Source organism: Lygodium microphyllum, chromosome 4 (assembly GCF_053477565.2).
Source record: "Lygodium microphyllum isolate KBCC chromosome 4, Lygodium_microphyllum_v1.1.10, whole genome shotgun sequence".
Lineage (NCBI taxonomy): Eukaryota > Viridiplantae > Streptophyta > Polypodiopsida > Schizaeales > Lygodiaceae > Lygodium > Lygodium microphyllum.
In genome coordinates, this window is record NC_141138.1 from 8640971 (window position 1) to 8656138 (window position 15168).

Consider the following 15168-nt stretch of genomic DNA (forward strand, 5'->3'; position numbering starts at 1 on the left):
AGACTCCCTCTTAAAATGTTGTAGCTATGGCTGAGAGGGTACATCAATGTCATCCTCATTGTCCTCTTGTACATAAGTGCACAAAACATAGATGGCAAAGGCTACATCACACTCAATGATATCCATCGTGGTGTGGTCTTGGGATGAGGTGGGCATGGCTCTAGCATGGAGTTGTTGTCCCACATGCACCAGAGCTTGATTTATGACCTTTGCATGGCTCAATCTGGTATGTAGGCTATACAAAAAATCTATAGAAAGCCACTGAAGAGCATAGTTCAGAAAGGAGCAAGTGAGAGGGTTCGTCGCATCACAAAATGATGCCACTATGCTAGAGCTAGGATTTGCCATGGAAAGTTAGATTCAAGGTCATGGAAAACCTTAGGTAAATTTGGTCTCTTATAGGCATGTAGTGTATGGAGATAATCCATGCGATGAAGATAACACTACAAGGATTTGAGCTAGTAGCGACATTTAAAGCGATGAAAATACAAACAACAAAATTTGCCCCTGTCGTCGCAAAAAGCGTCGCTATCGATGACGCCATAGAAACGTCGATATTGGCATCGCTATATGCGACGCTACGACGAAACCAATAAATTTGCGACGCACATAGCGACGCAAGCAGTAAATTTGCGACGCAAATAATGACGGTAACAGAGAAAAAAATTTTGTGGTAGGGCAGCCACATATAGCACTGTGTGCTGTATGAGAGCCATACAAAATAGTTTCTGCACTACTGCATACAAAGCGCTTGCAAACAAAAAGAATGCATACTGAAATCATAAAACTGATACATGAAATAAATACATGATCGCATAAAATGCGATTGGTACAATCATGAAAGGATATCACTAACACATAGAAAATGTCCACATAGATCAGGCGACTAAAAACTAAAGGTGTGTGAGCTCCAAGGATCCAAGGGCAAGCTACAAATCCTCGTCCCCCGAAAGCTTGTCCCGCCGCAAAGGAGCATCGAACGGATTCTGTAGAAAAAGAAACAACACATCAATCCAGCATACAATAATGCATTCAAATATCTCATGGTAACTACGGACAAGAAAGATGAGTGACTTACAAGGCCGCCACGTCTATACAATCAGTCGATCGATGCATTGAGACCGTGCCTCTCTGCATATCGAGTCTCAAGGCCTTGCGGATCGCGATTTGTAATGGAGTGTTGCAAAGAAAACAAAATGCTAACTGTTAGAAACATGATTGTCAGTACAAAGAATATTTCAAAAAAACAAACAAGTAAAACAAAAGAGAAACTTACAAAGTCCTCCAAATATGTCCTGTGGCCGCCACTCCCAAGATGATGGACCATTCCGGCCTCGAGTCATGCCCTTGCCGCCTCCTGCTGCTAACTCCAATGTCCTGGAAAATTTGTAGCCTCCTCCCTCAGTCGGCGCCAGTCGTCTGCATCTAACCACTCGGGCTTTGCATCCCCACCCTTGATTGCCTTACATGCGTTGGATCGTCTATGTGACATGTATGTACGCATGCAATCCATCATCCAGCCTGTAGAGAATCTATCTACTGTGGCTGGCACCGGAAACTCCTCGTGCAAGGATGCTACTATGTAGTCCTTGCTCCCCTCCGGTATGTTCTTCCAATGATCCATGACGTTGTGCCGAAAAACTTGTTGGCACAACTCTCTCATGCGAGCCATCACCCTCCCCTCATCATTCATGATGATGGCTCCTGACCTACTATCAACCAGGTATCCATAACCCCTAGGAGTCTGCTTAAGATGGGTCCTCTTCCATCTCCGTCCACGCTCCTAGGCATATCTAGGAGACCCCTCTACATCTAGTGTACCGACGGGGGTAACCTCTCTCGGAGTGCCACTCAAAGGGGTGCCACCAAAAGGGGTGCCACCTGCTGACGGCTGCACAAAAGCCGGAGTAACTGGAGTAGACATCTCCACAGGTGTGACAAATCCTGGAGGTGACGCAGCTCCAGCTGAACGACGAGACGGAGATACCACATCCATGTCTCCACAGCAGCATTCCCATGATCCCGATGCAGTCCCTCCCTCTAGCCCAAGTCGTAAGCGTCGAGATCGTCTGCTCGAAGCTGAAGCATTTGATCGCGCTGAAGCAGATCTAGCAGAGCGCCCTGACGAAGAACGAGACAGCTCCTGGTCTGCCATCTCTCTGAATCTCGCGAGCTGGTCTGGAGACATGCGTGCCATCATGTCCTGAAACTCCTTATCGCTCATCCCTCGACTCATCCTGAAAATGTTACCTGCACAGATAAAAAATGGTGTTAGAATAATCAATTTAAACTATACAAAGCACAGTAATATAAATCATTTTTAAAAAATCCCTCTTAAAATGCATATCTTATGTACCTTTATGGAAGATCTAAACAACGAATTGAGTAATACAATTCTCCAAGAATGAAGTATCCTATGGTCCCATGTTAATCTCCTGACACAACTCTGCATACACTGAAGGTCGATAGACATGTCACCACAAAAAAATGAGTTTGCCTCGTTCTCAAAAAATTCTTGGACTCCTGTATTTCCATCATTGTTAGCCGATGCGGGCTCCAAGCTTGCGGCGGCCTCCACCCCTTATAATATCGACCCCTCTATTTGCATATTATCTTCATCTATGCCCGGAACATCACTTTGATCATATACTCTTGCACTTCGAGGAGTTGAAGGTATAACATACCACCATTGAGGTTGTCGGGGGTTTGGATAGAAGATTACCTGTTCACAAACACGTACAAAGTGAGTTCAAACCATTGTTACATAAACCATGTCGTATTACAATTAGCAAGCAAATGACTCTATGCACCTGTTCACAATGGGCCGGCAACACAAAGGTGTCGCGTAAATCCGTCCATTTTTTTTCAGAATCTATTTCGAGAAATCCAGATGGACCTCATCGAACTGTTGCTCCAGCTCCTCCAAGTATCACTTTGAACCACTGCACATCGAATAGTATCATGGAGAAGCTACGGTAATCCATCGTAATAATACTTTGCAAGTTTCCAAAATACTCCATCTCATCCACAACCATGTTCGGATCCGTTGCTCGTCGCCGGCTCTCTTGCTCAAACCTTGCCATGATACCACAGTCCATTGTGGAGCGCATTTTGTCAATACGCTCCACGCGAAAATGCCGTCTGCGTGACCACGCTGAACTATATATTTTGTACTATACATTGAAACACTCAAATTAGATGTCGCATATAAAATTTAGATACGACATATTCTAAACCCCTCATCACCTTTGGACTACATCCCCTCGAGAACTCCCACTCCTCCATTGAGACCTCTGTCCCTTCGCTGGATGCTGCAGTCAAGGCTCCATGCAACCATCGTGTTGACATAAACCGCGGCATCTCCTCCATGCCTTCGGGATATCGAATCGGTCGATGACGCGTACTGCGTCGAAATTTAGCTCGCACTTCCTCTCAATCTTGCCTTGTAATCTGGTACTTGGCCAACCACGTCTCCATGGAGACATGGTGCAGCATACAAAAGCGATTCACATTCTCTTCCATTGAGGTATCCATTCTTTTTTCTACCCCATTTTCAACCACTACATCTCCAGTCAGTCTATCATCGTCATTTAGCATCCATAGCATTTCATTGTCTGGTTCCACCGTTGATAGCCATTGTGAGATATGCACTAACGCCTCTGACACCAACCAACCTTCCGCCATGCTATCTTCTGGCCGAGCTCGTTGTCACACAAAGCCTTTCAGGGTTTTCATGAAGCGCTCCAGGAAGAACATCCATCGCGTATGGACATGTCCAGCAATCTCCACTTCGTCCATAAGATGCACAAGAAGGTGGACTTGTATCGTGAGCATGTTAGTGGGTAGATATTTCTCAAAGAGATAGACCGTCTCCACTGCTCCCCGCCTCGCAGATTCAATAGAGGATGTCTTAATCTCTTTCTGTGAGATCCATTGCACCAAAGTCGACAACTTGTAAATGGCCCCGTGAATTTCTGGAGTAAGAATCCTGCGATCGCGATCGGTAGGACAAACTGCCACAAATGAGAAAGGATTATGAATAATGGCCACTTTTCAAATTGCAAAATGCCCACGCTAATTACAATCCATTCTGTTTACAAACCTGACATATCTTATGCAAATCATGGGATTTTAGCCCCGACAATTGGTCATCTTTAGAAAATGCGGACCTAAGAGAACGCATCATATCCGTCGGAGTGCAGATAGACTTGATTACTTGCTTCACAATGCGCTCTTCTTTGGTGGAAAAAACCCAAGGAGCGCGAGGAAGCTGCACTCCCCCTTCAGCACTCGATTGCGGCAAAAGCGCCTCCATCTTACCTATCTTCTTCAAATCCATTCGTGACGCTAGAGTGTCTCTCTTTCCTATGATGTGGTCCAAACCTGTAAGTGGGTCCAATATGGCAACTTGTAGAAAACTAAGAACCGTCGCATTCCATTTGGATGTGATTCCGGGTTTACCATTTTCAGCTCGTACCAGCTTGCGGCGTTCATACGTGTTGGAGGTCGTCCAAGAAAACCTTCCTTGAGTTCATGATCCTCCGGTAAGAAAGCGGCGTGTCCTTGATATACCATCTTTTTCATGGTTTGTGGCCTTCGGGAGTCTAACTGTGGCCCACACAATGGACATGCATGATAACCTGAGGTAACCAGACCTGTAAGGCGAGCCACCACCTAGTGAATACTTGATTGAATGAGATAAAATATAGATATTACCAGCGAGAATGGAGGTCTGCTCACCTGAGCACTCTCCCAATCCCGAAAAGTCATGCATCGTCCACATGAGAATGGCTCGAATGTTGGCTGACCGCCGATCATCGCGCCTGCTCATATCTTGCACAGTGACCCCCTCCTCCCACAAAATCTTAAGCTCATCGACTAATGGATAAAGATACACATCCATATTTTTTACTTTATAGCGGCCCGGGACGAGCAAGCTAAGGATGAGATGTCCTTTCTTCATAGAAAGCCATGGAGGGATGTTGTAGTTGACAAGCACTATAGGCCACACACTGTAAGAAGTCGAGCGCAGACCGAATGGATTCACACCATCCATGGCGAGACCGAGCTGAAGATTCCTTGGCTCTCACGCAAAGCCTGGGAAGGTAGAGTCAATGTGGCTCCATGCGCGCGAATCCGCTGATATTCGTTGTACTCCATCCGTGGACCTATTCTGCACATGCCACGTTGTCAAGCTTGCCATGACGGACGTGCGAAACATGTGGTTTATGCGGGGGATGAGCGGAAAGTGTTTGAGAACTTTTTGAGGGATGGTTTGCCCTTGCAAGTCCTGTCGATACCTGTAAGCACCACACTTTGGACATGCCTCCATAGTCTTGTATTCATCTCGAAACAGTATGCAGTCGTTGATACATGCATGGATGTTATTGTAGTCCATGCCAAGCTTCCGTAAAACATGTCGTGCATCATCACGAGACTCAGGCATGGTATTTGCAGGTGGTAATATATGATATTTCAATAACCTGAAAAAAATCATAAAACACCTTGAAAAAGCACAAATGTTTGCAATAATACTATTTTAAAAAAAATCAATGAAGCCTATGTGCAAGGTACTTGAATAACTCGGTCACACTCGTATTGCTCCAATCGTATTTTGCTTGCACACTTAAGAGTGCAAGCAATGTCTTCAACCGAGATACTCGGCACCCATCATATAATGGTATGGATGCTTCCTCTCTAAGCGGGTCAGATGTCTCAACATCCATGGGAATCATTGCCTCCATCTCAGGCTCCAAGATTATAGGTAGGTCGGGAAGGTTGTTTGTCTCCTCTGGCATTGACGGTATAGATGGGCCTTGCGAGTGGTGGATTGGCTCATGCAATCCATCCATCGCACGTCCACGAACTCTTCTAATTGGCCGCAAATGGTGCACTTCCCCTTGGGTCGAGACATCACCCCCCTGGATAGAAAATTTGCCAACAAGACCCAATCTTATTGTGTATGGTTTTCAATTAGCTTGCGAGTACAATGCATGATTAATATTAACTTCAAATTACCGTTTGCTGAAAATCCGCAATCGCCTGATCAATGATCTCAGATTGAAACTCGCCAAATCGTCGTACGTGTTCTATAGACAATCGGCGTTTTCGTCTAATTGCCAACTTGCATTGAGAGCAAGGACATGGGACACGCTGATTAAGATACGTCTCACGATCTTGAACAATAAGACCTTCTTCGTTTTCCATCTTATCTACATTACAGCAAATGAGGCTTAAATGGATAGCTTTATGGAGATGTACGTCAAGTTGCAAGTTGACCATAAATCTTGCATTGTACATAGTAGTTGAGAGATTTATTAATGTTATATCTCGGCCTTGTATCATGCTCAAGGATTTGTTTGTCTCGGTAGATAATTATTCGTTATTGTAAAAAACTGCACTAGAGGGCTTTGAGTATAAGTGATCCATTTATGAGCATCATTGAGGATCTCTTAGTCTAATAATAAATCAGTCTCAACAAAAAGCATCTTAGAAATGTGGTTTTTTTGTCCTAGGATCGCGTATTAAAATTAATGCCATCTATGAAATTTATCAACTATAGTAATAAAATTTATTTCAATCAATTCTACTCATAGTCATAAGACCTGAGAGAAAAATACTATACTCAATTTAAGGGATTCTTCTTCTATAACAATACTTTTGGGTTCATTTTGATGAAGTACTGTAATGACCATTAGCTAGGGTATCATTTTCTTTTAGTCCTTCCGTTGACTAGTTGGCATGATTTCTAATTTGTTATGCCTATAAAGTTAATACAAAAACAATGAATTATGCATATCACAATCAGATCCCCTACTTGAACATTATGAAGGACATGACCAATTTTAAGCCATCTTAAAGAGTCACCAATGTACGTGGCCCATGGCAAAGCACATTGCATACCATTATCGATAAGTCTATTATCGTGCATCTTAAATCTCCTAATTAGACTTTATAAACGGTATGACTAATTTTTAGCCCCCTTAAGGAGTCGATGTAATGGTACCCATAAAAAAAGTAAAGTGGATACCATTACCATAATCATGAATATGCTATCATTCCAATATATGTTATCCTTTCTCTTTCTCTCCCTCTCCCTCCCTCTCTTTCTCTTTCTCTCGTATTTCCTCTCCCTCTCACAATATATCTTAACACTCTCCAAAAGCAAAAGGGAGAGGGAGAGAGAGAATGCACTCTCCCTCCCTCTCCCTCTCCCTCTCTCATTTCCTTCCCCTCCCTCTCCCTCTCTTTCTCTCCCTCTCCCTCTCTTTCTCTCTTTCTCTCTCATTTCCTCTCCTAAACAAGCAAAAAAGAAAGTAATTTAAACATTAAACAAGCAAAAGGGAGAGGGAGAGAGAGAATGCACTCTCCCTCCCTCTCCCTCTCTTTCTCTTTCTCTCCCTCTCTCATTTCCTTCCCCTCCCTCTTCCTCTCCCTCTCTTCCTCTCCCTCTCTTTCTCTCTTTCTCTCTCATTTCCTCTCCTAAACAAGCAAAAAATAAAGCGATTTAAACATTAAACAAGCAAAAGGGAGAGGGAGAGAGAGAATGCACTCTCCCTCCCTCTCCCTCTCCCTCTCCCTCTCCCTCTCTTTCTCTTTCTCTCCCTCTCTCATTTCCTTCCCCTCCCTCTCCCTCTCCCTCTCTTTCTCTCCCTCTCTTTCTCTCTCATTTCCTCTCCTAAACAAGCAAAAAATAAAGTGATTTAAACATTAAACAAGCAAAAGGGAGAGGGAGGGAGAGAATGCACTCTCCCTCTCCCTCCCTCTCCCTCTCCCTCTCTTTCTCTTTCTCTCCCTCTCTCATTTCCTCCCCCTCCATCTCCCTCTCCCTCTCCCTCTCTTTCTCTTTCTCTCCCTCTCACTCCCTCTCCCTCTCTTTCTCTCTCATTTCCTCTCCTAAACAAGTAGAAGAGAAAGTGATTTAAACCTTAAACAAGCAAAAGAAAGAGAGAGGGAGACTCACCGATGAGATATGGTGAGCGTGGGGCAGCTCCTCTTTGCGATGAAGGCTCCTCCTCTCCTTCGCGGCAACGGTGGCGGCGGCGGCAACGGCAAGTCTTCTTCATCTCCTTCTCTCACGACGGTCGCTCTCTCCCTCGCTCTTGCTCTCAAAACTCACAAGCCGCAAACGGCAAATGAAAACCGTGCTCGATTTCGGCCGCTTTTTTTCCCTGTGGAGCGTCGCTATTTGCGTTGCTATTTGCTATTAGCGACGCCAATAGCAACGCCGCTATCCACCGTCGCTAATCGGCGTCGCTACTAGCTCAAATCCTTGTAGTGTAAGAGTAGTAGCCATGGCACAGAGAGAGAGAGAGAGAGAGAGAGAGAGAGAGAGAGAGAGAGAGAGAGAGAGAGAGAGAGAGAGAGAGAGAGAGAGAGAGAGAGAGAGAGAGAGAGAGAGAGAGAGAGAAGGAAGGAGAGCACAAGTATAGAGAAGTAAAGTGAAAATGAGTTTGGAGATCTAACTTTTATGTATCAAGGGTTTTAAATAAAGGTTCTTATAAAAATTTTAACCTTAAAGTTTTAAATTTAAATCCTAACAACATATACTTTATTTCAATAATTTAAAGCCACCATCAAAATTACTCAAGTAGACAAATGCTTTATTACACTTCATTGTAACCTCAAATATGTTTGGATCATTGAGTATGTTCAAGTCTAACTAGAGAAAAAAAAACAAAATCTGAAAGACCTTCAAAATTCCTTTAGATCAAATTCTTAGAAGAGCCCTAATTTACTTGCTTTGTTTAATGTGTTGAACTTACTTTTCCTAGCAAAAATGTTAATGAGCTCATTGACAAAACTTTACCAAAATTTTGACTCTTTGAGATGGCAAACATACCACATCAAGTGATCATATATACTTTAATAGAAATTATTTATGAATAAGAAATCTAAAACTTGTAATGTGACACATAGTTTTTCCATACGCCAACTATATAGCAAATGCCTTATATCAACACATGAACTCAAGCAACATGGTTACAAATTACTGTTGTCACTCAATAGACCAATGTAGGTTTGTTAAATTGTGAACTAAAACAAAAAGTATTGACTCTATTTAATAATAGCTAGAAATCTAAATGCTTTTAACACATATTTTCATTCCTTCCAACAACAGAGAGAGTGCTCAAAAAAATGAGTAGAAGAGATGAGCTGCAATATATAACTATGCAAAGACAATATTCCAAAGGCTATAGAACTCCAACCTACAATTTAATCATGCTTTTAACTAGGATGATTGACTAATTACAACATATATACTCACATGCTTAGACCACAATAAATCAAATTAAAAGTATAGTACTGAAGTTTAAAAAAAGTTTGTATTCACCCTTTATAAGAATTTTTATAAGGATTTCACTATCTCAAGGATATGTGGAGAATCACATTGCTTACATGTCACGGATTGTTCATGGATGATTCCTGATTCTCTATTATCTAACTTGAAATACAAGTTGATCAATAAGGGCTTATTGGACATTAATTGGATTTCTTATCTTAGAAAAGAAATGGGCCAATGACTCTCTACATTGACTACAAAAGGATAATGACCATTCCACAAGATAACCATATCTATGAGAACTGTATGTGTCTCATCTCGAGTATCTTGATCCAAGTTGATCCAATCTCCTCATTGCAAAAGTTGTTATCTTCTATACCAAAAGCGAATGCACATAGTTTGTCTAATGATGACATACCCATAATTAAAACAAAGAATATGGTAAGTAAAAGTGACTAGTACAACAATTCATCTAAGCAATATATCAATTGAATCAAGGCATACAAATTAGTAAAAAAGATTACATGAATGTAAGATCTGATTGGTTGACTTTGTACTGTTCATCAAAATGTATTCTTTTGACTTGCATGGCTCCCCCAATAGAACTGACTCATCCATTCCTCAAACAGACACTTGCATTGATAAATAATCTTCGTTTTCTTTGAAACCCCACATGAACCAAACAAATGTACAAACAATGAAAATAAAATAAACCAACTAAGATGCATATATTTGGAGCTTATGATAGGTTTCATAACACTATTGATATTAGATTTTATCTTGGACTTACATGCTTTTTGACAACTCCAAGCTATCGATCAACCATTCACAAGTAGATAGTGGTAGCAATGGGACATGCTACAATCTCTACTTTTCTACTATATACATAATAGATCAAAGAAAAACTAAGAAGGGGAGATATGAAAAGTCAAACATAAGAAAACGAGAAAAGGAAAATTCAAGTCACAAACTTTCAGAAGTGACAGCCTTGTATTCCTCGCATTTTCCCCTATTTTATTGTTGAGGGAATATTTGGGCCAAGATATAGTTAAAAGATTCATGTTACATCTTGAATCCGAGCTCTCTCATTGGTTAGGCTTATTTTTGTTTATTCACTCCTTAAGGGGCAAAAAAGAGAGTCCATATTTCTCCTAATGATACTCAACTATGGCATTATGATTCTTTAGTATGTATCTAGTAAGTCCACATTACTACTCTTCTCACTCCATATCATGGACAATGGATTTTAGGTTACTTGAAAAACAATACAAACTACTATGTGAATTGAACCATATTGTTGGTATCATAAGTTGACAACGTGCGTGATGAATGGTTGATTTTAAGTTAGAATTACATTGGAAAAAAAAGACGAATTGCTTTACATGTACGTGAAGATGTTAAATTTCAATCTATGTTCATGTGTCAACATTGCATAGCTATGTTATAACCAAATATCATAACTAAACATGACTTGAAGACATTGACATGAAGGGCATGAAGGGCTTGATCTTATCTTGTACAATTAGTTTTGCTAGGACAATAGGTCCCTTCCACCTAAATATCATAACTCAAATGAAGTCAAGAAAGTGACATCAAAGGCTTGATCTCATACGATCAGAGCTCGTTGTGGGTAGGCTAATTTTATGTGGTTGGATAATTTTATGGACTGTTTGCTTTATTGTTGGTATTAGGTGCACGTCTCTACCTAGTTGGTATACTTTGTTCTTGGGACATTAAATTGCTTAGTTGTTAAGCGCTGCAGAGTCCAAACACGCGAGGCTCGAACCGCATATGCAATAGGTCGCTGAGATTTTTGGAGTCAATGTGACGTTAAACTGAAAGGGGCCAACGCCAGGAAAGCGAGCAGCCGAGTGAGTGCTGACGGAAGAGCAACAACCACCGTACATGCAATGATGACGCAATTCGGATGGGAAAATTTTTTATATTCCCGAGGAAGGCTTGACTCGTGAGTTGTGTGCATGCAATGATGACGCAATTCGGGGGACATCGGATGGGAAAAAATTTGATATTAAATGCAAAAGCGTGAAGAGGTGACAGTTGAGGAAGGGTCCAAAATAGTGGCAATTTGTAAAGATGGGAAGATGGATATCGACAAGGCAACTTGAGGAAGGATCTCATCAGGTCGTGTGGCAGATGCATGGATAATAATACAAGAAGAAAGAATATATACAGATAGAATCTGGCTGTTGTGTACCCGAGCAGGTGTAGAGAGGAGGCCGGGAGCTGCTAGCAGGAACCGAGAGAGAGAGAGAGAGAGGGTATATATTGGCCAAGGTCCTGCGACAAAGTCTGCAGCAGCTGCCATACTAGGATGGGGCGTGAAGAAGGCGGCGGCGCAGGAGGGCTAACTAGTTGTAAACTGGGTGGGCTGGAGGTGAGCTTGGTCGGGGCGCCCGAGCTCGTCCCGCCCACCGAGCCTACGCCCCATGATGATGAGCAGGAGGAGGGCGGCAGCCTCTTCCTGTCCAACATCGACAGCACCATGCTGTACACCGTTGAGACCGTGCACTTCTTCCAACCCAGTAAAAACACAGAGGACGTGGGACGGCGCATGAAGGAAGCGCTGGGCCGCCTCCTCTCTGGGCCGTACCACTTCATGGCCGGCCGCGTCCGCCTGGGCGCCAGCGGCCGCCTGGAGGTCCACTGCAACCGGCGCGGCGCCCTCTTCGCCGAGGCCGTCTCTCACACCCACTCCCTCGCCGACCTCGGCGACCTCTCCTTCCCCAACCCTGAGTTTAAGAAGCTCGTCATTCAGGCCTTCAACGTCTCCTCCCTCGATGACCTTCCCCTCCTCCTCCTTCAAGTAAGTGAGCCATCGCTCTTCTGAAAACAATATAGATTACAATCGGCGCTTCTTTTGCCCCCTACTCGCATCGTTGCAAGGATATAAGAGCACAAGCCCAGTACCTTGCAATTTACCGAGGCTACTGTGGCTCTAAATCTCTAGCGGCCACATGTGATTCTGCATGGAGGGCATCGCGAGTCATCAACCTTGTTTGATGGCCGAGACCTTCTTTCAAAAATTCGCTCTTGCCCACAAGTGGTTATAGCTCAAGTGGTTTGAGCATGCGGGTTGAGTACGTTGGTGTGTACATGGGTGTGTGAGTTCAACCCTTAAGTATATCTAATGAAAGAATTTACCTTTGCCATCAAGGTTGTAGCTCAAAGTGGCTCGAGAGTGTGTGTACATGAGTACGTGAGTTCAAACCCAGGAACATCTCTAATAGCTCAAAGTGGTTTGTTTGAGGGTGTGTGTGTACATGGGTACGTGAGTTCAAACCCGGGAACATCTCTATAGCTCAAAATTGTTTGAGTGTGTTGGTGTGTGCATGGGTGTATAAGAGAAGCTTATATTGTGATGTTAGTAACAGTTTGCAAGGGATTCTTGTTTGCATTTCCTCTAAGCTCAAAGTGGTTTTAGGGTGTGTGTACATGGGCACCCGAGTTCAAATCCGGGAACATCTCTACAGCCCAAAATTGTTTAAGCGTGCTGACGTGCACATGGGTGCATGGATTCCCACCTTTGATACATCTTTCAAATTTCAAATAGATGGATTGGGTGGTCAAATATGGGGATTGGTGTCTCACATTTCTTGGCTACAAGAGAAGTTTATAATGTGATGTTAATAACAGTTTGCAAGGGATTCTTGTTTGTGTTTCCTCTAAGACTCGTGAGGATAATGGGATTGTGCAGCTATCTATGGTCCTTACCTACCAGTTAGGGAAAATGACTACAAATGTTTAGGAATGGACTGTGGTCTTCAAATCAATTTACAATATATTCTATCCAATTATTTGAAGTCGGTCGAGCTAACAATTCCGTTATTTGTATTAAACCTTGGCAAGGTGACGCGGCTGAAATGCGGGGCGTTGGTGATCGGGCTAGGATCGAACCACGTGGTGATGGACGGCTTGGCAGCGGTGGATTTCATGAGGAACTACGCGTCGGTGGTGAAAGGCGGAGGGCTGGTGGTGGAGCCGCGCACGGACAGGACGGCGCTGAGGGCCCGGGACCCGCCGGAGGTCAAGTACCCACACGACGAGCTCATCAAGCTGAGCGACCTGCCGCCGGAGGCCGCCTCCGCCTTCAGCTTCTCGGCGAGAGCCGGCGAGGGGGCGGACATCTCCGGCAACATGGCGGCCTCCCGGACGCATGCCTTCCGGTCGTTCTTGCTGACGGGGGAGCACTTGCGGGCGCTGAAGCGGGAGGCCGGGCGGGCGTGCAGCAGCTTCGAGGCGGTGGCGGCGCACGTGTGGAGGGCGAGGGCGGGGGCGATGGGGATGGGGGAGGGGGAGGAGACGAGGATGTTCTTCGCGGTGGATGTGAGGGCGCGGCTGAAGCCGGCGCTGCCGGCGGGCTTCTGCGGGAACGCGGTGTATCTGGCGAGCCCGCGGGCGGACGCGGGGTGGCTGGCGGGGGCACCCCTGGGGGCCATCGTGGGGAAGGTGCAGGAGGGCGGCGCCGCCATCACGGACGAGTACGTGCGCTCCGCGCTGGACTGGAGCGAGCTCCACCGTAGCGTCCCGGCCGTCGTGCACGAGGGCTGCTTCGTGACGGCCGCCTGGTGGAAGCTGGGCTTTCACACCGTCGACTTCGGCTTCGGCACGCCCGTCTACTGTGGGCCCGTCGTCAATGGCCGCGTCGAATTCGTCCTCCTCCTCCCCCACCCCTCCGCCCGGGACTCCTGCCAAGTCTTCTTGGCCCTCAGGCCCCCCCACATGGCCAACTTCGAGCGCCTTATCTATTCCTCCGCCGCTCACTGATTTGCGCCCTCTGCTCTTTGTTTTTCTTCATATCACGTGTGTTAATTCCCACTGCTCTTACTGTAAATCTCATTTGCTCTTCAATAACGACTGTATATCCCTTTCCGAGCTCTCCAATAACTATGGTGAATTCCACTCCCAACACACACACACACACACACACACTCTCTCTCTCTCTCTCTCTCTCTCTCTCTCTCTCTCTCTCTCTCTCTACATTGGCATATGAGTTAGCCACTCCACCCTTTGCCAGTTTGCCATGCCACTCCACCCGCCTAAATTTCCATTGTACAATGCTACGTTGTTTGTGGAGACCCATCTACCTTTCAGGAGTGTATGTTGATGATGTGGCATGTCACATAAGAGATAACTCATGAATGGGAAAACTTGAGTAAGCCAGCTATTCATGCAATTTCTAAAAAGACATAAGATAAGCGGGTCTAGAGTCAGTGGTTGGGCCCAAAAGTGTCTTACTTGTTCTGCCTTCAGGCAAGCATTTAAGGCCACTATAAGAAACTCCAAGTGTACTAGCCTTGGATCATAATCGAGGTTATGGCTACTTAACACTTATTGTCAAAAATGATAAGTTGCACAATGCTATTCGAGTAGTTCTAATTGGTCCATGAAATCAACCCAACTATATCCACATGATGATACTAGCATCATTGTTCACTGTTCATGACAAGTTGTAACAACCTATAGACTACATCTGCATGTATTACTTGTTGGTGACAATGAGACCTATATTTATTGTTTATATGTTTTATTGCTCTCTTGCTATATTTTTTATGTGAGAATGTTCACAAACCAATACTTTAAAGACATCAAAACATCAATCTATGAATATTTGCGAATAAAACACTGCAAATATTTATAGTAAAAACATTGCACACATATTTTGTTGAATGTGTTTTGAAAATCGAATCGATAAATTTTGACTATCAAACTGACTTGGATATAAAGTTTGTTCTTCAGCACTCGAAGTTGCTAAGGGTGCCTTCAAGATGGTTCATAACATGGAGATAGTCATCTTAGGAAGCTTCTGGTGAGATTCTAGCCTCCATATCTTGTTTGGCATAGCTTTACCATCAAACTTTCTTTTC

General features: G+C 44.1%; 1 protein-coding gene across 1 annotated transcript; it reads left to right on the forward strand.

The window, feature by feature from the left end:
- Positions 1-11403: 11403 nt before the first annotated feature.
- Positions 11404-14829, forward strand: LOC148036778 (acyltransferase GLAUCE-like). The gene is made up of 2 exons (XM_087675663.1): positions 11404-12107; positions 13151-14829. The coding sequence occupies exons 1-2, from the start codon at positions 11616-11618 to the stop codon at positions 14066-14068; spliced, it is 1410 nt and encodes a 469-aa protein (XP_087531789.1). The 5' UTR covers positions 11404-11615; the 3' UTR covers positions 14069-14829.
- Positions 14830-15168: the final 339 nt, after the last annotated feature.